The sequence below is a fragment of the Saccostrea cucullata genome, unplaced genomic scaffold, assembly GCF_032062105.1.
Source record: "Saccostrea cucullata isolate Sc308-1 unplaced genomic scaffold, CSIRO_AGI_Scuc_v1 ctg14, whole genome shotgun sequence".
NCBI lineage: Eukaryota > Metazoa > Mollusca > Bivalvia > Ostreida > Ostreidae > Saccostrea > Saccostrea cuccullata.
Genome location: NW_026941090.1, coordinates 1,091,150 through 1,118,089, shown reverse-complemented (window position 1 = coordinate 1,118,089; position 26,940 = coordinate 1,091,150). Strand labels below are relative to the sequence as shown.

At 33.2% G+C, this 26,940-nt stretch overlaps 1 protein-coding gene across 1 annotated transcript; it reads right to left on the bottom strand.

Annotated features, from left to right (window-relative positions):
- Positions 1–6,194: 6,194 nt before the first annotated feature.
- On the bottom strand, positions 6,195–23,311 carry LOC134257082 (WD repeat-containing protein 76-like). Its single transcript, XM_062739725.1, has 14 exons — positions 23,190–23,311; positions 21,611–21,742; positions 21,126–21,218; positions 20,174–20,232; positions 19,693–19,810; positions 19,238–19,383; positions 18,723–18,876; positions 16,740–16,904; positions 12,219–12,340; positions 11,863–11,964; positions 11,465–11,620; positions 11,032–11,088; positions 7,676–7,778; positions 6,195–7,188 (listed from the first exon to the last, which is right to left on the bottom strand). Exons 1-14 carry the CDS (start codon positions 23,265–23,267, stop codon positions 7,039–7,041), a joined length of 1,635 nt encoding a protein of 544 aa, XP_062595709.1. The 5' UTR covers positions 23,268–23,311; the 3' UTR covers positions 6,195–7,038.
- Positions 23,312–26,940: the final 3,629 nt, after the last annotated feature.

The window sequence follows — 26,940 nt, the reverse complement described above, 5'->3', positions numbered from 1 at the left end:
ATGTCAACCATTTTTCGCTTATATCAACAAAATGACTAAAAGCCAGTAAAGGGTTTAAAAAATAGAAAAATATATATTTATGGTCCTTGTTCGCCTTTGGCCCGCGTGAGATGTGGGGCTAAAACAATAAAAGTTAAATGCACTTTTTCAAATATCTTTCCTCCTGGAAACCAAGCAGTTGAACTGTTGTCTTGATTGTAATAAGCATTAAGCGTTTTGTAAAAATTAACACATGTTAATGCAGACCCCAAGTCAATAGTTCTGTATTTAATGAGGTTGTCAATGAACGTGTACTTAGTATAATGTAGTAAAAATATATACTTTAAAAGGTCCTTTTCTCTCTCTTTGTACCTATAGTAGATAAACTAAGTGGAGGGTTATGATGAGCGGGGTGTGACTTCAAAATTTGATTTGTGGACCCTGGCTAAGAGGTTTTCGTTTTAGGTGGGGCTCCATTGGTTATACATGTATAAACGGTACCGAGAATGCATAAATTCTTCGAAAACTACACTTGTCACCGTCACCACTCCTTGCAAACCAAGTGCTTTAGTTTTAATACGCAAGTATGTCTTTTCCAAAATGGTGAATTTCATATGCTCCGTGGAACAGAAAATTTTGTTTAAATGAAGACATATTAGATGAGAAAATTCATGAATTTTTAAAATATCTTTTCTATGCTTTTATTTATTAACCAGATAAACTAATTGCAGAGTTATTGCTTGTTAGAGTGTCTCTTCCAAAACTATGAAATCCATAACCCTTGGATTTTAGTTATATTTTATTTTTTTACATATAGTAAAAGTTTAATGAAAAAAAAATCAATAAAAACTAATCTGATAGGATGAGATTCGTAGTTACTCATTCGTGATGGATATTTTTTTCTGATGCAGTAGTTGGGTATAACAAATATCCCAAAAGCGGCATTCGGGATATTTGTCTTCTCCATAAAGACTTCTAGTCTCCGTCTAAAATCCAGCAAAAAGATTCAAAAAACAATTAGATCGTTTAAGCATTAAATCGTTTCTTCAAAGTCGGTAGCCTTTAAGTGTGTGCGATGAATAAAAGGTTCTGTCCATCATTTGGGCTGCATCTGACGACCATCGAAATCAAATTTACCCAATCAAACGCTGTACTTCTGTTTGTCTGTTAAATTTCATCGAAATAATCACCGTCAAGGGAACTCAACGTAATGGACAAATTTAATCAATGAAAAAACAGAACATTTAAGAAAAAATCGCAAAGCAATTTAGCTAATATATCCTTACGACGGCTTTGCACTTGGATTCAGTGGAAAACTTTTTTTTGTTGTTCCTCGTTAGGCTGGTGAGTTTTATCAACAGACAATCGACCCGTGTTCGTACCGAGTGTTTGGTTAGTTTATTTAACAATAATTACTCCTGCTTTTTGTGTATATTAACAGTCCTACCAAATGAATCTAATTAACAGTTGTTAGAAAACAGAAAATTTTTAGAATATTTCCATGTTTATATTCCAAAGATTATCTTATGTAAAGGGAAGACCGATGACGTATATTTTAAACAAATTGCCTACAAACATGTATTGCGTCAGAGAGTTCATCTACACAGACAAACTGACCATCTAATGCCAGCTGTTCATAAAACATGGTACACCATCAAATGGACTCATCAACGTGTTTGAAGGAAATAATACTATGTCTCTGATTTTTTAAATTGAAATATAGAGAGGATGTCATTGTATACTTATTCTACGGAGACAACTGCGTCAGAGTTCTCCTACACGTACAATGTACTGAGTAGTTAGCATTGTACATAGGAAAATGACCTTTAACTGTTTAAATGCCAGCTACAGGAAAGGATACAATGAAGCGCATTGAAGTGGTAAAATTCTCCGTTTGGATGAAAAGTTCTGAGTCATATTTTGAAGGTCAATTATAACATAATGACACGCCCATATTTTTAGAAACGAATATATTCGTAGTTTTAGGACATCCCATTCTTCGCGACAAGCATCATGAGTTACATGAGCAAAAAAATTAGAAGAGGGAGTTAGACACACCCCGCTTCTGTTAAACACAAATTGCAACGAAATGTACATATTTTTGAACTTATCATGTTAAAGTTACCACAACACATGTTTCGGTCGAACATGTTTACTCGGTGTTTATTTAGCCTCAATTTGATTGGCTATTATATTTATGGAAAACCTGCTCTAAGGTATTTGAAAAACAACTTGATTTTATCAATTTCTAAAGAAATGGGCGTGTCAAAAGATGACTATAAACACTCTAAATATAGCTCAAAACGTTCCATTCGAACGGAAAATTTTACCACTTCAATGCGCTTCATTGTAGAATGCCATCAAATAGAAAAGGCCTATGTTTGAAACAATTTATACTTGAAATATATTGTATGCCTCAACCAGTCAATAAATAAACACACTTTATGTGCCAAAAAAATCCAGTTAATCCGTATACATGTATTTAGATCATCTTTCTTTTCAAAATAACAAAGATATGCTTGTAACCTTACATTTTCCTCAATATTTCGCTCAAAGATATGTATCCTTTTCGCCATACGTGTAAAACCCAAGATGAAGTGCAAGGTTAAATTTGTGGACAATATAATTTTATAAAGAGGAATTATTTTCATATAAAGAAGAAAAATAATGCTCGGCTGCGCCTAGGTTGACAATGGTTTTCGAGGGGTGAAAATGTTCAATGTTACACTTAACTTAATGCAATTTTATTATATTAAAATGAATGTTTTATACAAATACATATTACAGCGAACCTCGCGAGCACAAATTCTGCGTAGTAAACATTTTTTGAATATCACCCGTCGTCAAACAATGTTGACTGTTGCTACGCTGAGGGCGTGGCTTCATTATTCATCTGGTAATAGTTTTTTTTAAAGCAAATATTTCTCGACGAATCAGATTCAACCAGTTTACATGAAAGTATAATATGTACACATCTACTCGCTATGGATTACTTATAGTAATATGGTTCACTGAAACCTTGACGTTGTCATGTTACCGCATGTCTATCTGTATGACGCTATGAAAGAAAAAAAAATAAATATGCTATAGCTTTAAAACAATGTTTCTATATTGAGGGGTCATAAAAATTGATTAAGACCGCGGAGTGGGCCTCTCGACGAGATATTGGACCGCTTACATCACGTAATGGGCGGGATCAGCTAAATCTCATTTACGTTTGTTGATGTTTGACCGTGATGGAATTAACTGAGTTTTAATTAACATCAGTTTACATTACAAAAGGAAAGCCAGCCAAGATACATGCATGTAATTGACAAAAAAATTAAAAGATATACTTGAAAAAATTAATGACTGTGTTCTCGAGCAAAATGCAAATGTGTCCCTCTAACCAAACACTCACTTTGCTTTCGGCCTAAAGGCTTATGGCAAACAGTTTCAAAGGTTGTTGAGTCCAACAAACGAGAACCCAGTCAATAAATGATAAACACGAGGTAAGTCATTACATTAAGAGGATATAGTGCTTAAATACAATCAACAACACTGAAAAAAAAACACATGCTACTGAAAATTGAGGTTGAGTCAAGATACACGATGTCATCAGTGTTTTAAAGTCACGGGAAAAATATGATGAACAAGTGCCGAAATATCACCAACCTCATAAATATTCAAAGTTTCATGTTGAACACAATGATTTATGAAGTCTTTCTCAAAAGTGTTTCATTAGTGAAGGATCGTACCGATTTTTAGGGTCACATGATTATAAGGTCATTATACTTCATAAACATATTGAAACAAGATGTGTTTGTGAAACACTGATGCCCCTGTATGGCAGCTCATTGCGAGGGTTGAAGTTTCTCAAATGTAAGTCAAAGTCGAAAGGTCAAGGTCAAAAGATAAAGGCACATGAATGGAGTTTTTTTTTTCACAAGGAATACACCTGTGCAATATTAGAGCCCTAGTTCTGACTGTTCAAAAAGTTATGGCCAAGGTTAAAGTTATTTTACAGTGGGTCAAACTTTAAGGTCAAGGTGAAATTTATAAAATATAAAAGGCCTTGTCACAATGAATACACATTTGAAGTATCAAAGCCCTAGCACCAAATGTTCGAAGGTTATGATTGAAAAAGGTTAAAGTGTAGTATTCTTTTGTAAAGGTGGGTCAAACTGGAAGGTCAAGAGGTCAATTTGATGGTACCCTAAGACAGGTCTTATCACAAAGAATGTACTTGTGAAATGTATAAGCCATAGTCCAACCAACTCAAAAGATATGAACAATGTTAAAGTTTTTGCAGACAACAGGCAAACAGACAGACACACAGGGTAAAAACTATATTCCCCCGAATCTTGAATTACATAACGGGGCATAAAAATACTAATTACCTCATACTGCTATACATACAAGTATCCTTAAATTTTAAACTGGTGGACTAAAAAATGTAGTACAGAAACAAGTGCCTGTGGAATACACGTACCATATGCTTAAAAAAGTTTTACACACCCGTCTTTATTGTTCAAGTGTGTTGTCCATGGGTCCAAAACTGTTTAAAACAGTACTTTGTATATACACCAAGAAGAATAAGTACTTTTTTCTTAATATTATGAAGAAACCTAAGAACTTCCTTAAAGAATGCCAGTCAGAGAGTACCAGAAAATTAATGACTCAATATTTTTGGCCGATTGTGGGAGGCATATTTGCATAGAAGATTTGAATATTATGAGGAAAAGATGACCAAATTTAATTAAGAAAAGAAAAAGAAAACACATTAATCTGTTCTCAGGGGAGGGAACTCGAGACCCAGGCCCGGTCCTTAACACGATCATATTGTGATTGATAGAGTGTTCGCTAAAAATGAATTTGGTTTGCGTATTGCCAGCTATCTACAATTGATTTATCTGACCAAGTTTCTGAAAGATGTCATGGCTTGATGATGTGAATCACAAAGAATCTGATTACGATATCCATCAAATACGACACTAATTTATATACACTGTACTTTTGACCAACTAAGCACTCCCCGAACGTTGGTACTGGTACAGCTATACAGTTTACGTATCTCTTACTGGTCCCAACATATTCTTCGTTGCATATGAAAACCAGAGGCTTGAAATGCAGTTTTATTTCTTAGAATGTGTAACGTATACATCGATTGCCAATCACTAAATTATAAGATAATTAGTCCCATCACAAATGTTGGAATTTATGTCCACATAATTCATAGCGCTGGGGGAAAATGACAAAATCATATCACTTTCAATAATGAGAATATTTCAAATTCTAATAAAAAACCGATTCCTTATGCAAAATGTTTAAAGGATGCATTTAGGCTTTAAAATTATTTATTATTATCCTACGAAAATTCATCATAATTAATCTGAAAGTCCAAACATGTACACTGTATCAGTGTAGTAAGTCTATACAATCTAGAGGCTCCCTACTATCTGAAAGTTGTAGCTTTAATCCTAGTGTACGTGTCTAACAGCATCAGTTTGTTGGTTATTCCATGGCTTATGTATTGTCACCTTCAGCTTCCCGTGACGACAGTTGCGATTCCATTTCACACTAGTAATACAGTGCCAGACACTGACACAATTTGAGAGCTTTTCAGTTCTGCTGAAAGTGGGTCATCTCCTCATGAAGGAGGTTGACAATCTTTTTTAAACATGACAGTGATTGACTCCCTCACTAAACTAATCAAAAAGGAGTCTTTTGAATTCTTGTATAGATATGCTATACATTGTATACAACTATTTTTTTTTTTAATTCAATTCATAGCAAGAGGTCCAATGACCTAGAATCATTCTTCTGATAATTCTACCACTGTTTTTTCTATCCTAAGTCTCTTTTTAATTTGCATTCTTCATTGCCTTATTTTAACAATAATTGAGCAAAGTTGTGCATGTTTTGTCTTGACCAAACTTTTCCAAGATTCCTCATACTTTTATGTAGAGAGTAAGACAAGGAAAACTGACACCTAACATGGTTTCCTGCAATCTCTGATCATTATTCCATCTCAACTGAGTTTTGTTGATGTTGACATAAGAAAACAAGCATTAGAAATGATGCCTCCATTTCTCAATGGAATCATTCTTCATATCTATGAACAATGTACAAATCACATTCTACATCAGTAGTCATAGTATTGTCAGGACTAATCCCTATTTTAAGTGAAAGATATTCCTTATAAGAAATAGAGAAAAAAAAAGATATTACACAAGCATGAAATAGTGTTCTATTACTGGAATATCTTTATATAAAGAGAGAACTTCTTGAGATTTTTTATTAGGATAAATACAATATGAACTTCGACATTTTCTGTCTTTGAACACTTTCTGTTTTTGAACACTTTCTGGCTTTGAACACATTCTGTTTTTGAACACACAGAAAATCTTAAACTGGTATAATGAGCTGACAATGTTAATAATATCTACTAATACTAACTACTAACTGTTTCTAACTAATGCTTTTAACAGTCAAAAATTAAACTAATTACAGGATGCGCAAAAAAATGAATGCATCAACATTCAAAATGCATACAGCTTTATAAAGATAACAAAAAATTACTTTCTACAGTTAGCATGCTAAATTTTCAGTTTTTCTTTTGGTGTAATTCTTGTTTTCCATCTCATTTAAACACAATAATTGTGTAAAACAGACATAACATGCATCAGTATAGAACAATAAAAGGTACAGCAATAAAATGACTGTTCAAAAGAGAAAATTTTTAAAACCATTTGTCTTTAAAGGAATTTTAAAATATGATAATGCATATGCTGTATATATATTTGAATATGCTTGAAAACAGAAAAAAAAGTCACACTTACTTATAAGCATGTACTACACAGAAAAACATTTTTTGCAGTTCTCTTTAAAATATCAATCATAAAGCTTTCTTTAAATATGTCTGTCCAACAGTCAGTTTATAAAATAATCCTTTTGCTCTTAACTAAACTAGAGCAGTTTGATTATCTTGACAAGTTTCCTCTCATCAAACCACTGAATTCCACACATTTTTCAATAAAATGAAATCGCTTTCCATCAATATTTGTTGCTGGCCAAGTTCTACATGAACACATGCAACCTGCCGCTAGAGTTACCTCCCACTAGCACATTTCGTGTCGGGTGGAATACATTGAGGGAACAGACTGATCCCAAACAGTCAGGGTCCGTAAGGTTACGTAGGATCTTACCCTTGCTGTCATACACTTGTATCTACAAAATATGTGAAAATATAGAGACATTTTCCATTATATCTATCATTTATTTTATATAAACGAGTTGAAGTTTAAGGTATCAATGGTTAGAAAAGTTGCTTTACTTGGTACATGTCTAGTGTTACCAAGTCAACTTTAGGTACTGTAGATTCCTTATTTTTCGCGGGTACTTGTTACGAATGGACTCTTCGACATTAAATCGCGAGGATAATAATACACAAATGGACGGTTGGTCTAGATATTTTACATAAATTTTATCAGCATAAAAATAAAGGCGAGTAATTTTATTTCGCATGTGGTGCTTCTCATATTACATGATAATTAAGCCCCCACGTATATTTACAATCTACAGTAGTACTTGTCGTGTGGTACTTTGTCTACTCTAGCAGTATATGTCTAGTAGAAGTCTACTTTTGTCAGTTCATACCTAGTGGTACTTCCTCTGTGTCTACTTTAGTCAGTACAAGTTTAGTCTATCTGTTTACCTGTCTAGGTCTCTCCATACTTCCCACCACAAACACATCTTCACGTAATGGATGCCATGATGCCCGAAATGGAGTCAGCCATCTTCCTACGTGGTTATTGTGTCTAAAATCAAAAACAAAGAAATCTTACATTTATATGCTATTTGTGTACTCACTCATGGATGCAAATACACACAAAAAATCTTTTTTAAAAAGATTTGTTGTGCGTATTTAGTAAAAACTAGTTAAAATATTTCAGACTTCATTACTGCAATGGAAAAAGCAGGTTTCCCTTAAACTGTCTCGTTAAATTTTTCACTTTCTATTGTTAAAGTTTCTTGCACGATTTCAGATTCTTTCAAAGCAAATTATTATTATTATGGCCATAATAAAAATATTCCTCGATTCTCATCCCCGCCCGCCCCGATTTTATACCCCGCCTCGATTTTTTTTAATTCTGTTTTTCTTCGTCTTAATTCAGGATCGGTATTCATCTACCATTCTACTTTCGTTTTATATCCCGTGAAAGTCGACATGATTTTGACAGCTGAAAAGATGGTAATTGCTGTAATACATGCGTATATATTTTAAACAAGGGTCATTGGTTGAAAAAGATTGGCGATGATGTGAAGTAAGAGATAATTGAACCTTTACTATGACTTTTATTCGGGTATTGTAGATAAAATTACACCAATTGACCAGGTCAATAAAAAATCTGCAAAATAGAAATAATAAAAAATATAAAATAAAAGCCGCCCGCCCGCCTCGATTTTTAAAAAAAATTCGGATGAGAATCTAGCGATTTATAATTGTTATGGCCTAAAACGTTGATTGATTTATTTATTAATATTAAAGCCACTAGGTCCGATTCTAATCGCGAAAAAATATATTCGTTTTTCTTCTTGAAAAATAATTGTCCATAAATTGTTTCAACTTTTGTCAAATTATATCCCTAAAGTCTTTTTCTTTTAAAAGATATCTAAATTCAAAAGTTAAAAAAATAATTTTTGTTAGGTCACACAAAAAATAATCCTATGTTGATATGGCGTGAAATCACCTTCAAAAAATTAACTTTATCGCGTACATGTTTATCTCATGAAGAACAAACCCGAGCATTTTTTTCACAAATACTTATACATGTACCTGTACACAGACAATATTTTAGCCTTCGTCACTAAACTTCCTTAAAAATATCTTTAAAAATATCTGATTTTCCTTTATTCTTTAAATATGCATATTAATATAAAAATTACTTTGGATTATATTCAATTAATTTCTTGATTTAAAAAAAAATATTATGATTTAGGCTTCTACTAATAGAAAACATAGGTAATCAGAGATTACAGAGCTCCCCTCAACGAATGTTGTCTTTAAGTAAGGCAAAGTCACACAATAAACCAACAAAAAGTGTACATTCCAAAATGAAAATATTTATGCAATTTTGATTTACTTTGGAATAGAGCTATATAAAAACTTCAAACTAGTTCTTTTTCATGAAAATGTAATTAAAATCCATCATCTGAAGCAAATTTGAGAGTTTTCATCCCTTGATGCATCATTTGTGCAAGTTTGGTTTACACAATGTTATATAAGCCTTATAGTTTTTTGGTAGTAGACCTTCACCCATAACTTTTACCTGGTCCATTATCTGAAAAATGTATGTCTAATTCAGCATCCAAAGCAAGTCCATTAGTGTGCATCCTAATATGCATCATCCATGCAAGTTTGGTCATTATAGGGCTCATAGTTACTTGGAAATGAAACCTGCACCAAAAACTTTAACCTGTTCACTCAACCGGAAAATGTAGGTCAGATTCAGCATCCGAAGTAAGTCTGGTAGCATGCATCCTTCGATGTACCATCCATGCAAATTCGGTCAAAATAGGGCTCAAAGTATCTTGGAAATGAGACCTGCACCAAAAACTTTAACCTGTTCACTCAACTGGAAAATGTAGGTCAGATTCAGCATTTGAAGCAAGCCTGGTAGTATGCATCATAAGATGTATGAAACCTGCAAGTTTGGTCATTATAGTGCTCATAGTATCTTGGAAATGAGACCTGCACCAAAAACTTTAACCTGTTCACTCAACTGGAAAATGTAGGTCAGATTCAGCATCCGAAGCAAGCCTGGTAGTATGCGTCCTTAGATGTATCATCCACGCAAGTTTGGTCATTATAGTGCTCATAGCTACTTGGAAATGAGACCTGCACCAAAACTTTAACCTGTTCACTCAACCGGAAAATGTAGGTCAGATTCAGCATCCAAAGCAAGCCTGGTAGTGTGCATCCTTAGATTTATCATCCATGCAAGTTTGGTCATTATAGTGCTCATAGTTACTTGGAAATGAGACCTGCACCAAAACTTTAACCTGTTCACTCAACTGGAAAATGTAGGTCAGATTCAGCATCCGAAGCAAGCCTGGTAGCGTGCATCCTTAGATGTATCATCCATGAAAGTTTGGTCAACATAGGGCTTATAGTTCCTTGGAAATGACACCAACACCAAAAACTGCACCAAAAATGTTAACCTGCTCCAAAAACCTTAACCTGGTTTCCTTTGCTGAAATTGCAGCATCTGAAACTTTGACTGGTACAATGAAACACACTAGAAACATCTTCCAAGCATGTCTAATCAATATAGGTCACAGAAGTACTTTAAAAGAAAACTGCTCCAAAAAACTTAACCTGGGACGCCGACACCGACGCCGACGGGGACGCCGAGGGTATTACATAAGCTCCCCCAACTTCGTTGAGGTGAGCTAAAAATACTCAGGTTTGAATTATCTTTATAATTAGATACATGTATAAACGATAAATTTATTTTTTTTCAAAGGTGACTTCACAACAGATCTTAACTTCCCATCAGGAACTTCTGTTTGTCAGTAAGGTTTTTGATCTCCGTTTTCCATGTAAGAACTGTTGTAGTAAACTATTAAATCAATCTTATAATTTATTTTTATATATTATCTATGCAATGACGTACTTCTATTGTGTAAGATAATATGTGCCTGTTTCGGATTAAGCGGCTTTAACCACCTGGTGCATTTTTGGCAACCTTTCTCAAGTTGTTGGAATCAAGATATTGTTCAGCAGATTTATTTTTAATAATTAAAACCAAAATGTCTCTGATAAGACTGTTTCTTCACTTATTTGTACTTATAATCATAGAAAAAATAGCACTTGGACTTGAAACCATGGCAATAACAATAAACAGAAAAAAGATTTTAGTTCAGATTCTTTATGTGTCATTTCTTTTTGAAATTGGACTAAAATCATCAGAAAAGTAGAAATTTGAAGAAAAAAAAGTTAACGACAGAAGGTCAGTTATATTGAGATACTACAGACACCTTTTCCTACAGAGCTAATTATTTAAATACCTGATAACTTTTCTCTTTCCCAGTTTTCCAGACCATGAGTCTGAACATTCCACTACACTGAAAATCAAGGATCAAAAATTTAATAGAACAGTTTTCCAATGAAGATCAGGAAAGACTTGCCCATTTCTTTCATCATATATCTTGGAAACTAAGAATGTCTATCTGAAATTGAAGCGGATTCTTTACCATTTTTAAATAATTAATAACTTCCATTAATTAACATTTTACCATGTATTTCATAAACATGGAGAAAAATTGTTAAACTTGACTATAATTTTTCTTAGTTCTGACACTTAAGTTGTAGTTAGTAAACTAATGACTAATAATTATTAAAAAAAATTCAAATGCTTTCATGTAATTTTTAATTTCTGTTTCTATAAATGTTATAATTTATCAAATGAATATTGATTTGTTAAGAATTCTATTTCCTTACTTGAGGGTACCGTCCAGTGATGTGGTCAGTATGTACTTCCCAGTGATTGGTGAGAAGTAGGCACTGTAAACATTCTTACTGTGACCAATCTCGTCCAGCCATTTATTGGACTTCCCTCCTGTCTTCAGATTCCTCATGTCCCATATCTTCGCCGTGCTGTAATGTCATAAAGAATAGTAACTCTTCTTGCATAATTCAAGACAATAACTATATTCAAGAACAAGATGTGGTTTCTATAAAAAAATGAGGATTAATGAACATACTATTCTTTAAAGTTTATGATTTCTTAATCCATAAACTAAGTAGAGAAACTGGATAAGATGTAACAGAGGGAGGTACACATGTAATTTGATGATCTGACACTAAATATAGAATAGTTTACAATGACGTCAACTGACCAGTCAGTGCTGCCCGTGAGGATAACATGGTTGTTCAGGGGATGTACAGACACAGTACGTAAGGACTTGTGATGGAGAGAGTATACATGCTCTGCATTTGTCCTGTAGAATAAAATATATAAAATAAACAAATCTATTCTGTCTTGTATTCACATCTAATCATGATTGTTTTGAACACATGTAAGCTTTCACATTTCATCAACTATGGACATTAAAATAAGACAATGTTTTTTTTTTTTTAAATTGGAAAAAATAACACATTTACAGTATATTAACATGTACCAAGTATAGAGCTTCTGAAATACATGTATCTGCCTCTTTTTTCTTAAATGTGAATATCTATGACTATTTCTTACCCAGGGGTTCTTCTGTCCACAAAAGCAACAGTGCCATCCTGCTGGGAATAAACAAGAGTGTCCGCAGAAACAAAGTCAAAATTCTTCAAAAGATTGTCGTCATCTTCATCTGTCACGTACACCTGTAAAATTAATTTGCAAATTTGTTACAGGACACATAAAAAATAAGATACTAGAAAATCAATATTGATGAATATACCTTAAGCATGAAAAAACATTCTTCACTCTGCATTTCAAAATCAACTAGGGCTAATTGTAACGGGGACCGTTACAGATGTTCCCCAAACGCTCCCCAACTCCCTTTTGGTGCCATATTTCTTTCAGCTCTATTAGATAAGACATACTTTGTGCAATTTAGACTTAAACAACGTTTTCCCAGAAGACTACAAAATATATTTAAATTTAAGCATGACATGCGAGTTCATGTGAATGCATATGGGTTATGATCTATCATCTTTTCAACACTATGTATATATATTCAAAGAGACTTAATATCAAAGCATTTAATCCAGAAGTATTAAAAAATACACTTATTCAAGCATATTTTAATTTTACTCATTTCACGTGCACACACGGTCAAGCATGTGCATGATGACCATACCTTCTTGTAGGGGATCATTATGTCTATCAATATTCTAAATACCATCCTATTTCTTTGAAAACCAAGGAAGTTATAACCATTTAAAGTTTAAGCCAATCAGATTTCAGCGCACGTGCATGCGTGTGATTTAATGACAATTTTTATATATCATATTGTAGGACATCCTATTGTATGCTTATATTTTAAATTTCAAAGCATTTCGTCTAAAAACGGAAAAGATATTGAGATTTTTGTTTCAGCCAATCAGAGTGAAGAACACGTGCACGCACGTGCATGACGACCATACCATCTTGTTGGAGTCTATTATGTCTGTCTATGTTCTAAATCCCATCCTGTTTGGTTGAAAAACAAGGGAGTTATAGCCATTTAAAGTTTAAGCCAATCAGATTGCAGCGCACGTGCATGCGCATGTTTTTACGACAACTGTTATATATCATATTGTAGGTAATCCTAATACATGACTATGTTTAAAATTTCAAAGCATTTCGTCAAAAATTAAAAAAGATATTGCGATTTTTGTTTCAGCCAATCACAGCAAAGCACACGTGCACGCACGTGCATGCATGTGCATGACAATTACACCACCTTGTAGGAGTCCATTATGTCTGTCTATGTTCTAAATCCCATACTGTTTGGTTGAAAAACAAAGGAGTTATAGCCATTTAAAGTTTAAGCCAATCAGATTGCAGTGCACGTGCATGCGCGTGTTTACATGACAATTGTTATATATCATATTGTAGTGCATCCTAAAGTATGCCTATGTTTTAAATTTCATAGCATTTTGTCAAAAAACAGAAAAGATATTGAGCTTTTTGTTTCAGCCAATCAGAGCGAAGCGCACGTGCATGCGCGTGAGTTCGTGCTAATTTGACAGTGTCACATTATCTACAGTATTAATATATCTTTATATGATGAGTTTCAAATCATTTCATAAAAAAATGTAAAAGTAATAGCTATATTAAGTATATCAGTCAATTCACTCATTTCACGCGCACGCACGTGCATGCGTGTGCGCGCAAAATGACCTTCGTTCCGCACACCTACACTACACACCTATTAACCCTAAAAAGGTTTTAGCTCAGTTGGGTGAACAGTTTCTGAGAACACTCGTGGACAAAAAAAGTACCGGAGAAGAAATAAGAAAAAAAATAATAATAATAATAACTAGGGCTAATTGTAACGGGAACCGTTACAGATGTTCCCCAAACGCTCTCCAACTCCCTTTTGGTGCCTTATTCCCTGTAAGCTTCATTGAATAAGACAAACGCGATACATTTAAGACTGTAACTAAGTTTTACCAGAAGTATTCAATTTCAGCATTGCACGCACGCGCATTTGAATGCATGTGCGTAATGACCATATCATCTTGTCTACAATATTGATATATTTTAATATACTAAATGTTATAGCATTTAATCCAAAAATATGTTTAATCTAGTGTATTTGGAATTTTACTCATTTCACGTGCACGCACGTGCATGCATGTGCATGATGACCATTCCCTGTTGTAGGAGTTTATAATATCTATTTATGTTCTGAATCCCATCCTGTTTGGTTGAAAAATAAGGGAGTTATAGCCATTTAAAATTTCAGCCAATCAGATTGCAGCGCACGTGCATGCGCGTGATTTGATGAAAATTATTATATATCATATTGTAGGATATCCTAAAGCATGCCTATGTTTCAAATTTCAAAGCATTTCGTCAAAAAACAAAAAAAGATATTGAGATTTTTGTTTCAGCCAAACAGAGCGAAGGACACGTTCATGCACGTGCAAGCATGTTCATGATGACCATACCTTCTTCTAGGAGTCCATGATGTTTGTCTATGTTCTAAATCCCGTGCTGTTTGGTTGAAAAACATGGGAGTAATAGGCATTTAAAGTTTGAGCCAATCAGATTGCAGCGCACGTGCATGCGCGTGATTTGATGAAAATTCTTATATACCATATTGTAGGATATCCTAAAGCATGCCTACGTTTTAAATTTCAAAGCATTTCGTCAAAAAACAGAGAAGATATTGAAATTTTTGTTTCAGCCAATCAGATCAAAGCGCACGTGCATGCGCGTGAGTTTGTGCTAATTTGACAGTGTCACATTATCTACACTATTAATATATCTATATATAATGAGTTTCAAATCATTTCATTAAAAAATGTAAAAGTTATAGCCATATTAAGTATATCAGTCATTTCACTCATATCACGCGCACGCACGTGCACGCGTATGCGCGCAAAATGACCTTCGTTCCGCACACCTACACTACACATCTATTAACCCTAAAAAGGTTTTAGCTCAGTTGGGTGAACAGTTTCTGAGAACACTCGCGGACAAAAAAAGTCCGGAGAAGAAATAAGAAGAAAAAAGAATAACTAGTGCTAATTGTAACGGGGACCGTTACAGATGTTCCCCAAACGCTCCCCAACTCCCTTTTGGTGCCATATTCCCTGTAATCTCTATTAAATAAGAAATACTTAATGGAATTTAAACTTATCAAGGTCTTCCCAGAAGAATACAAAATATATTTAAATTTAAGCATTGTACGCGTGTTCATGTACGTAACGGCCATATTATCTTGTCTACACTATCTATATATTTTAATATACTTGATATCAAAGATGTTATCCAAAAGTATTAAAAAATACATTCATTCGAGTGTATTTTTAATTTTACTCATTTCACGTGCACGCACGTGCAAGCAAGTGCATGATGAACACACCTTCTTGTAGGAGTCCCTTATATTTATCTATGTTCTGAATCCAATCCTGTTTGGTTAAAAAACAAGGGAGTTATAGCCATTTGAAGTTTCAGCCAATCAGATTGCAGCACACATGCATGCGCGTGATTTCATGAATTTTTTATCTTAATCGTATTGAAGGATATCTTAATGAATGACTATATTTAAAATTCCAAACATTTCGTCAAAAAACAAAATAAATATAGCCATTTAAAGTTTCAGCCAATCAAATTGCAGCACACGTGCATGCGCGTGATTTAATGATTTTCTTTCTATATCGTATTGTAGGATATCCTACTGCATGACTATGTTTTAAATTTCAAAGCATTTCGTCAAAAAACAAAGGAGATATAGCCATTTAAAGTTTCAGCCAATCAGATTGCAGCACACACGCATGCGCATGCTTTCATGAAAATTTTTTTATATCATGCTGTAGATCTTCATAATTTAAGACTTTGTTCAAAATTTCAAAATATTATTACAAGAAACATGAAAAATATTGAGACTTTAGTTTCAGCCAATCAGAGCGAAGCGCACGTGCATGCGCGTGAGATCTTGCTATTTTGACCATGTCATCATGTCTATACTACTAATATATCCTTATATTATGAGTTTCAAAGCATTTCATCAAGAAATAGAAAAGTTGCGGCTATATCTATTATATTAGTCATTTCACGTGTTGCACGTGCGCGCTCTTGCAAGCACGTGCGCGAGGAACATGTCATTACGCATATACAACTAATATAAACTTATATTATGAGTTTCAAAGCATATAGTCAAAAAATAGAAAAGTTACGGCTATATCTATTATACTGGTCATTTCACGTGTTGCACGTGCACGCTCTTGCAAGCACGTGCGCGGAAAATGACCTTGATTCCGCAAATCTACATAACATGTCTACTAACCCTATAAAGGTTTTACCTACTTCGGATGAACAGTTTACAAGATCACTCGCGGACAAAAAAGTACCCAGGAAGAAGAAGAAAAATAATAATAATAAAAAACCGAGTAAAAACAATATGTTCCCCAACTTCGTTTGGGGAACATAATAATAAGAAACAGAGTAAAAACAATATGTTCCCAAACTCCGTTTGGGGAACATAATAAGAAACAGAGTAAAAACAATATGTTCCCAAACTCCGTTTGGGGAACATAATAAGATACAACTCAATTTAAGACCTACCTCATCAAACACAGCCTTCTGAAGATCACAGCATCGAGAAGTTCCGTCGTAGCTGGCCGAGATGATTTGTTGATGATTGTAAGGAGAGACTCGAAGATCGTTGATTGGTCGAGAATGAGGGTGGTAAACAACTATACCATCTGTTTCGTCCGATTTATCTCGCACCTAATTCAGATGTAAATTCTCATGAACAAAATTCAAATGTATTTTGAAAACAGTGGTTTAAAAATTGAAAAGTGTCACCTTTACCCAATAAGCAAAGTGAAAAGGTTTTCAGTTCGGGCTATTCCAGAAAAAAATGTATGGGAGGGTTGGACGGCAGTTCATATATTTTTGTATGGGTAATGGGGACTGTAGCAATTAAATTTGTATGGGTGGTTGTCCTCATCCGATATATTTTTAGATGGGTGGTTGCACTTACCCTCACAAATTTCTTTCATTTCATTTTGTATAAACCGGTAAATCTTGATATTTATTTTAAAAAAATAATAAACTCGTCCTGAACAGTTGTAAAACTGTGTTTACATTGAAAGTGAAAGTAGAATCGAACAAACCGGAAGCAAGGGCAGATAATTATAAAAGCATGTGGTGTCATGACTGGAATGACAGTGGAGGATTGGGACACGGATTCTTTGTGTTCTGGACCCTGGCTGTGTTCAAGTTTCTTTCCAGCAGTTTAATAAAACGTGATTATATTGGTAAATTGAATGATATGACAAATAATCAGAGATCGTTTTCTTTTAAACCGAAAGAAAAAAAAAAACGTATCTGATAATGAACATTCAAGAGCATTGTTATGAACTTTGCAAGTCGAATATTTTACTTTATACCAAATACGGAGTCAAATGATGTTGATATATGAGTTTGTAACAATATAATATGTCCAGTACATACCAGTCCTTAACCTGTTGGGTGTTATCTCGAATTTATTTTTAACTCATTATATACAAAAGAATTTTTTTTTTAAATATTTCAAGAAACAAGTACCTTTGGTTGTTACTTGTAGGTGGGATCAACACTTCGTTGTTTTTTTTTAATATTTCTCTCTATTATAGACAATGCCCTACATAACTTTAGTGCCCCCCCCCCCAAAAAAAAAGAGAAATGAAAAAAAAAATTAACATGCAACTCTTAAGGATTGGCTTTAATTCATTATAGGAATATCATATCTACTAGTGCATGTTAACATGTCTTAGTTTTACTTGAACTTTACACATTACAAAGTCAAGCGTCAAAACAGATATATAAAAATCATTATTATACCACTTTCAGTGGTATGTATGACAGACCTAAAGGGATACATTTTTTAACCTATAGGCTATAGCAGGAACCCTGTGGCCTGTTTTTCAAAAGAACTTTGGACTTGAACTAAAGATTTAGTTGAATGTAAAATCTTACAAATCTGTTGTTTCTGTTAAAATGTATATGCATATTAAAAAAACTTTCTAAATTCTTTTCAAACAGATTAATATTAACCTTTTTCAAAGTAATGGGGAAAAAAAAGAAAGTTTTGTGCATAACATTTCGATTTTCATCATATTTATTAAGTTTTTTCCTTTTTAAACGAGGTCCTGGTTTGGATAGATCCAAAAAACGAACACTCATTTCAAGTCACATAAAGTGCAAATGCTTGAAAAAAGTACCAAAATCTGAACACTCATTTCAAGTCGCATAATTAAAGTGCAAATGCTTGAAAAAAGTACTGGTACATAAAATTTTATTGTATATACCGATATACATAACTGAAAACAAAGATCTTGCAAAAAATTATTTTAATTTAGATGGGTGGTTGTATTTAAAGCATATTTAATTTGATGGGTGGTGGGGGAGAAAGCAATTAAAAATGAATGGGTGGTGGGGTAAAAATAAAAGTGCCTTCCAACCCCCCCATACATTTTTTTCTGGAATAGCCCTTCCTCAAAAATTTGTTACAAAATTGATATATTGACTGTATATCATACTGGAGTGTATATTAATGCCTACCACATCCCAGAATCCCAGCTTCCCCCATTTGTCCCCTGCCATCACTAAGGTACGACTTTCTACAGGATGTATAGCAAGAGAGAAGATTCTGTCTGGCACAACCTTAGACACTCCGTCTCCATGCAACCTCAGCTTGTTTAAATCTTTGACAAAACTGTAAGCATAAATGTAATACTTACTATGTTGCTCTTGGAGATATGTTTCTGAAAAGAATTTCACTATGCCACTTTTTACAGCATCTTGTCCCTAGTACAAATATTTATGTACAACTCTTAAGGTGAGTGATTTCAAAACATTTCTAGATTAGACTGTTTCTCTATGGTTTTCCAGTGTGTGCATGCCAATTTATTTAAAACACCTTTGATATTTACAAAAGCTTTCAAAATGGTCAAGTTAACAAATATTGAAAATGATATATATAAATTCACCTGGTATTTATCCTCTAATTCAAATCATATTCTTTTCTCTGTATGTCTCATTAAGCCTTTTTGATTGGTAAAATATAACAAACAAACCTTGTTAGGGGAGAGTTATCCTCCCTTTTACAGCTGACCTTCACCTTAATGTCATCAAGACAAGACATAAGCAGGTCATGGTCCTCCTTTGGGTTACCTGTAAATAAGGCATCCACCATAGACAAGGGGCCCGAGGGTTTTCTGGCCTAGAAAATAAATAGGAAGCAGAATTAGCATACAGAATTTTCTTGGGAATTATGAAAAAAAAGAAATTTAACACATTTTTCAGAATTATGAATATGGAAGGAAAAGGCACACAAAGGGAATAAAGAAATATTCAATATTAAACAGATGAGTGTAACATCTATATTCAAATATATTAAATTCAATTCATGAACATGTATTTTCTTTTTCAAAAATGTTTATGAAAATCAAACCTTAACTGTATGATGTCTGTATCTTTGAATTTCTTAAAGGATTTCTCTTTTATATATAAAACATAAAATTGTTCATACATGTTCAAACACTGGAGTTTCGACAACAGGAAGTTCTGGGAGTGGCTGGCCATCAGGGTCAATTCTCTGTAACCGCTGGCTCCTCCTACTGGGTAACACTGGTTTAGGAACCTTCATCCTGTACAAGGTTATAACACTAACAGGTTAATACTCAGCCTTAACACTCAAATTAAAGGTTATGGACATCTTTTAAACAGCAAGGTACAAATTCATATTATCTTTCTTGAAAGTTAAATTTGTTTTTACTTTTGAAATTTTCATGGTGATTTTGAGTTATTCAATACAGAACTTCTTTCAGTAGAACTTTCCAAATTAAATAAAATTGGTACCCCCCCCCCCAATTTTTTATTACTAAAATAATTTATCCTATATGATACATGGAACAAAATTGCTTTTCCAATCAATTTATCAATTTCAATTATCAAAATGAAGTGCATTTTTTCTTAGTACAAGAATCAAGTTAAAAAGTCATATAAAATACCTCTTTGTAGCAGGCTTTGGTTTGTATTTTTTAGAGGACATCTGTAACTCCACTTTAGCCTGAAATAACAATTTTTTTTTATAACATAACAATAGGCTAGTCCAAGAATAATATAATATGTATAATATAATAAAAAGTTCTCATATAAATTAATCAGACATAATCTCCTAGTTATCATAATATGTGGTCCTAAATAACTGAAGATCATCCACTAAAAGTAAGTATTACCGTATAATCCCTATTAACCGCCCCTGGCGCTAAGAAAATTGCAAAAAGGGGGTGGTTATTTTGGCATTCTCTTTTTAATATTTAATGTCATATTTTAACTTCTCAAAATCTTTCAAAAAAAAAAAAATAGCAACCACTAAAATAATGTCTAACTTTACTTAAAGTGAAGATAATTCACCCAAATTATGCTAAATTATTCATTTTCCATTGAGAAGTTGGATAATACACAAGTTTCTTTTCACTTTCTTCAATTTTTTATACGATTCTAGTTGACTTTAATCACTGTACAGAGGGCCCTTATTTCCTGACAATTGAAAAAAAATCTAAGGGGGCGCTTATAGGGGCAGGGGCGGTTAATAGGGATTATACGGTAATAAACTTTAGTCCTGCTTTTTGGGGGGTTGAACGGGTGGGGGTGGGGGTGGGGGTTGTGGTTAGAGATTGTCTTCACTAGTCTGTGAATATCAGATTTGTCTCGAGTTTACTTCTTAACTTCTGACTTTGTGAACTACAATAATATTTGGGGGAAAAAGTCAGGTGTCAAGGGGGATGTATTTCTCTACACTTTTAATGATAAATATTTTATGTAGAATTTAATGTTATTGATTATTATTCATGATGAAATAAACTAAATTAATTAACCCCAAAAGAAATATTTCTTACATGTATTTACAGTACCTAAGCAAATCTGCGTTTTAAATAAGAAAATTCTACATTGTTATACCTGCTGAAATCCTAATCTGGAGAAGATTTCTGCATTGTCCTGTATGTTTCTCTGTCTTCTCTTCTCTAAATCCCACTCCTCCTCATCATCATCCTACATCAAGTATAGCAAAGAAAATGTGTAATTATGTATTACTCTGAATTTCCCATGATAATTTAAATCTCTCAAAAAGCTAAAATGCCAACTAATGGAAATTTTAATCCAATAAAAATAAACGCATATACAAATGAATTTTTTTTTCATTTGAAAACATTTAGACTACAGTTGTATTTTTTATTATCTCCAGATCTTCAATCACATTTTTTTAGCAAAAATTGTTGATGTTTGGTTAACATTCTGTTACCAATTACTACATAGATTGAATATCCTGAAAGATATTGTAGCAATATTAGAATGAACTTTTGTTGATTTCACTTTATTGATGTTAACACTTGTCACTAATTCTACTGATAAGTTCACAACTCTCTCTTCTCTGCTTCCTTTACCTCACTGCTGGAGATTTCCTCCTCCTTGACCTTTGACATTTCCTGCTTAGGGACAATTGGCATACTGGGTATGTTTTGTGGTATCGATGTCAGGGGCTGCTGTGTTTCCCTCTTTATAGATGTCATTCCATTCTGCAAATGTAAAATTCAGGATAACTAGAAACTGAAAACACTGTCTATTCATAATAGGCCTACAGCAATTTTACTCTGTCCTATATCAATCCAAAGTAGCATGAGCAAAGCTTATAATAATTCAATCTGGTTTTAAATTCTAATTTGCATCATTGCCTCAACGATGAAGGTTATTTAAATAAGTATACTGTTACAAATTTTCTAACAGAGTATGCCAAAAATTTATTGTTGCACTTGTTCAATTATGCTAGTAACGTTTTTACTAGCAATAATGCACCTTTGCACCGCTCGCTATGTGAGCTCCATAGACAGCATGTACAAATGGAGGAAATTCGGGTTGAAATTTGCACAATTTTTCCAAGAAAATTTTATGAGTCCACGTGAAAAATTCCAAACTCCCAATAATTCTTTACCGCCCAAAGCAACATGGTGGCTTAAACATAACAACAACTTACATGAAAAAAATATAAACAAAGATTTAATTGATCTCCATGCAACAAAACTAATGTTTGCATCCACAAAAACAGGACTTTTTATTTGAGGTAATACTTTCTTTACATAAATTTCTCCAGTATTTCCCATTTTGTCGAAAACTTCTGAGATATGTGTGGAATCTCGATCCAGATGCATAAGAAGTGATTTCTTTGCTTTGTTTTGTTTTCTCCTTTTATTCTTTCTTTTAATGAACTGAGGATAAGCACGCAGCACAGTAAGGTTACGAAAAGGGGGCAGAGCCTAATTTGCACGGGAAAACTTAACTATATGACATCATACAAAACCAACAATTCTCAAAAATACCACAGAATGAGGTGATTTGCTATTATAATAAACCCGTAGAAAACCATTAAACTACATCAAAACTTACTGCAGCATACTGTTTTGTCTTTAAACTTAGTGAAATCCTACATTTCAAGTTATAAACAAGTCACTGATCACAATGCACTTGTTCATGTGACGTCATTTCGTAAATCTTGACGCAGTTTGTATGCAGTTTGAGGCAAATCAAGTTATATTTTCTCGAAGAAAAATCAATTCTAATTTCTATAACAGACCCTTTCACGGTAACTGCAGTACTATACTCTTTTGACTTTTGCAGGGCAAAATGATATCTTTTGGTGAAATATGATACGTTATTAATTTGCCCTGCAAAAGAGTAGTACCGCAGTGACCATGCAGGGGCTAATTAAATAAAAAAATTATTTACAGATATTTTATTAACTATTTCCATTGTTTGGGTAACTGTTCCCTACTTTTTTGTGCGGTGTGGCATGGATGATCATGATTACTTCATATTGAGCTGAATAATTACCAATCTATTATCATGATAACCTGAACTGAACTTCTTTGTTATTTAAATTAATTCATGGAGTAACTGTTTTTAACTGTTGTTCCAAAACTTTCAGAACTTTTGATCGAAGATTGCAATTGCGCAGAAAAAGACATATACCTTGAGTCTCTTATGGCGTTGTAGCTCGTCGCTTTCTGACGGCACACGGTTCCTTTTGCTTCTTCTAGTTGCCAACATTATTGTGTCTTGTATTCTGATAATTCAATTTAACATAACAGAACTTTATGCATAGACATAAAATCGAAGATGTCTATGCTTTATGTTACACAACAAAATTTTGTTACACAACGTTCCCGCGGAGAAGTCGTTTTAATCTTCAAACATAAAAGAGTTCCAATCACTAAAATTAAAACCGGTTTCGTACAATGCTATCCGAATTATAACGCGCCCATCTCCACGATTATGGACAGGCACCTTCCGACTTCGAGTGTCAACCCTAATCAGACCCGATAACTTTGATTTCTCCATTATGAAACATTCTATAAGTTTTATTATCCTGAAGAATCTAAATCTCAAAATTAGGTCAATAGGCAACAATGCTCACCTGATTCAGTAATAATAATAGTAAAACTTCATTGAAAACAATCAGCTAAAATATACTACATCATGAGTGACAACGAAAATAAAGACAATACTTTAATTAAAAGGATATGCAATAGTTGCAATTCATTTTGTATTAAATTTAAGTATTCAGTTTTTCAGTGGCGTAGCATCGTTTTTGAAAGTGGGGGGGCCAGGCAGAGAAAAAATTATATTTTTTACTTACCTGAAAAAGTTGACAACCAAAAAAAAAAAAAAAAAAATTGCCCGAAGTCGAAAATCTTATTTCGTGGGGGGGGGGGGGGGGGGGGGGGGGGGGGGGGTAAACTTTTTTTCAGTCTCAACTACTTTTAGTACCAATTCTTATACTACATTTTGGGTACATTTCTAAAAGTCGGGGGGCCAAACAGGCTTTGAATTAACATTTCCTATAGTGTAAGTGATGATTTTGGACACTTTTCTGTATGCTCCATTGTGGGCCCAAATTGGTTGAATAAATATTGAATAAATATTCTATTCTATTCTATTCTAAGTAAGGTTGGGAAAAAAAGTGGGGGGGCCAGGCCCCCCCTGATACTACGCCCCTGGTTTTTCAGTTGTCGCAAGTTATTATATAAAAATTTCCAAAAGTGACTACTACTGAATCCAATATCTCATACGATTGCATAAATCTTTTTCCCCTTCTTTTGTGTATTTTTTAGCCAAATAATTTACATACTTTATTTAAAAAAATAAATAAATAAAAAGTCAGAGCTATTGAGAATGTTTTAGCCACCAATCTTGCCAAGATATCCAAATTATAGTTCTATCAAAAGCAACAATATATAGATATAGATTGTGAAAAAATTTAGATTTGAACCCCCAGTATCTTGAAGTTGTATTATAATCCATCAGAATAACACAGACGACTTAATAAGTTTAGAGCAAGTCAGTAGAAGGGAGAAGTTTTGTAATGTAATGTCTCCCAAACATGAAGGATGAAAATTAAACTATGTTGTCTCCCTTCACACCACAATAATATTACAAGCGAGCATGCAGGGTGAAAGCTGTGTTGTCGAAAAAAAAAAATGTCAAGGTTATGAATATATCTTCATTAACTCTTTACAACTTACTGAACTGTTATGCAGCATACACTAAATGTTCACGTCATAGAAATAGAAATTTACCATTTCCCCGCAAGCACTTTTTAGCGTGGTACACGTTTCTCTAAAGTTTAGCGTAAATAAAATTATGACGCTATATTTTAATTCAAAAATAACTTTTCTTATTTGATGAGATTTTTGCAAGCATAGAATAGAAGGAAATTGGCATTAAATTAACGATTAAATGAACTTTTTAAAGTGCGTGAAAATGCGTGATTGCGGGGAAACGGTTTATGCGTATTTTGCGTTAGAAATAGGAAATGGTATATGCGTTAAAATGCATGACTGCGGGGAAGGGGGTTAATCAGCAAACAAAAATACATGGCCATTTATTTATGTCTGACAGTTTTATTGTCACAATAAAAATTACAATAGTTACTATAAAATACAACACCACTGACAAGTATGAATATCTTCACTAGACAAACACAGTTAACATACTGTAGTTAAAAAAAATTAAAGTTATAAAATTATCAAAACAACCAATCTTATGCTATAAACAACTATTGATACAAACACTACATTAAAGATATACTTGTTCCTTGTTTCTTGAATACAGTAATGCCGAAGTTGTAAAATGCTTATCATTTTTAGAGAATGAATCTAAAGAGTGATAAATATTGTTGTAAATCTACCTGGTACCTTAAAAGAGCTCTCCCCTCTTTATTTTAATACAATAGTGTACATATATACATGCAATTAGAAGACCTCTGAACACTTTAGCTTTCATTGTTGTCAGAAATTTGAGGCAAAATGCCTCAACTTCCAAATTTTGGTTAAACCTTTTGGCTACTACTAATTGAAAATAGGAGTAAAATTATACACCCCCACCTCCCGTAGAATGATTATGACATTTTTAACGTCATACAATGGTGGGTTAATGTTTTCACTATCCTTGATCAGGGATATGAAAATTGTTTTCCATAAATTCCATGGTTTATGGAAAAAATCAAGATAACAGAGTAGATTTACAGCAATAACATGTTTTTTAAAGATTAGGAAAATGAATTTAATTTAGTAATGTTGAAAGACAATACATAGGATATATACAAGTTTGGGGTAAATGACTGATTCATAAATACTGAAAAAGATCTTGAATACATTAGATCATTAAATAATTACCAGTGAGTAATATCTACAAAATCATAATAAGTGTCATGTAAACTTTGCCTCTTGGATTACAACCATTTGTAATAACTGCCAAATATTTTTAAAAAAAAATGTATAAAGTTAAATTATCAAAGGAGGGCAACATGGCTGCCCAATAAAATTGTAAGGAAGAGTCACAAAGGTAATTTTAATAAAATAAAAAATTAAAAGATATCACAAAAATAAAAATTATTTTCTTTACATGTGACTGAAAATATTGGTCTTACTTTATCATGGTCCCAAAATTGTTTGATATTTCAAAATCTTAGTTCAACAAATTTATTATGTTTATAAAAAATTTGACTTAAATTTAACTACAGTTAATTCTCGAAAAACCGCCACCTTTTGTAATTTAGAAATCATGGCGGTATAACGAATTTGGCGATGAATTGAATTTCCCATATTTTAGAAAACAAGAAGTAGAGTTACCGTTCTTAGAAATACCATTTAGCATTTCTATTCTTAATATTACATATACATGTATATAAAAACATATTTCTGATTGAAAATACTTCAAGTAATTTTTTTTTCACTCAAAAAATGTGCAGTTATGAAATAAAGACAAGAACATGTGTATGCATGTACATCTGCACGTCTGATATTGAAAAAAAAACATGCCGGGTGGATCGTCGTGATATATTGCCGATAGTATGTAAAATGCATTCTTGAATAAATTCATTGTTTATGGCATCATTGTTAATGAAACGTTCACATTTTATACCGTATAATTATCATTTTCAGCAAACTTTGCATTGTTAAAAGTAGAGATCATCAAAATAATATCGTTTTCGGCTTACTTTAACAACGACCGCTTTCGTGGCGAAACCGTAACTAAATATTTTCAGTAAACAGAAAACAAAATTATTATAACAGTTCATGTTAAAATTATTGTTTATTTTATTCTTCTTTAACTACTTAATTGCATGTACCTTGTTTGGCTTTGCATGCTTTACAACAGGGATAGTGTCAACCAATTAGCCGCGCTTCACTGACCACACGCACCTGTGGCGGTATATCGA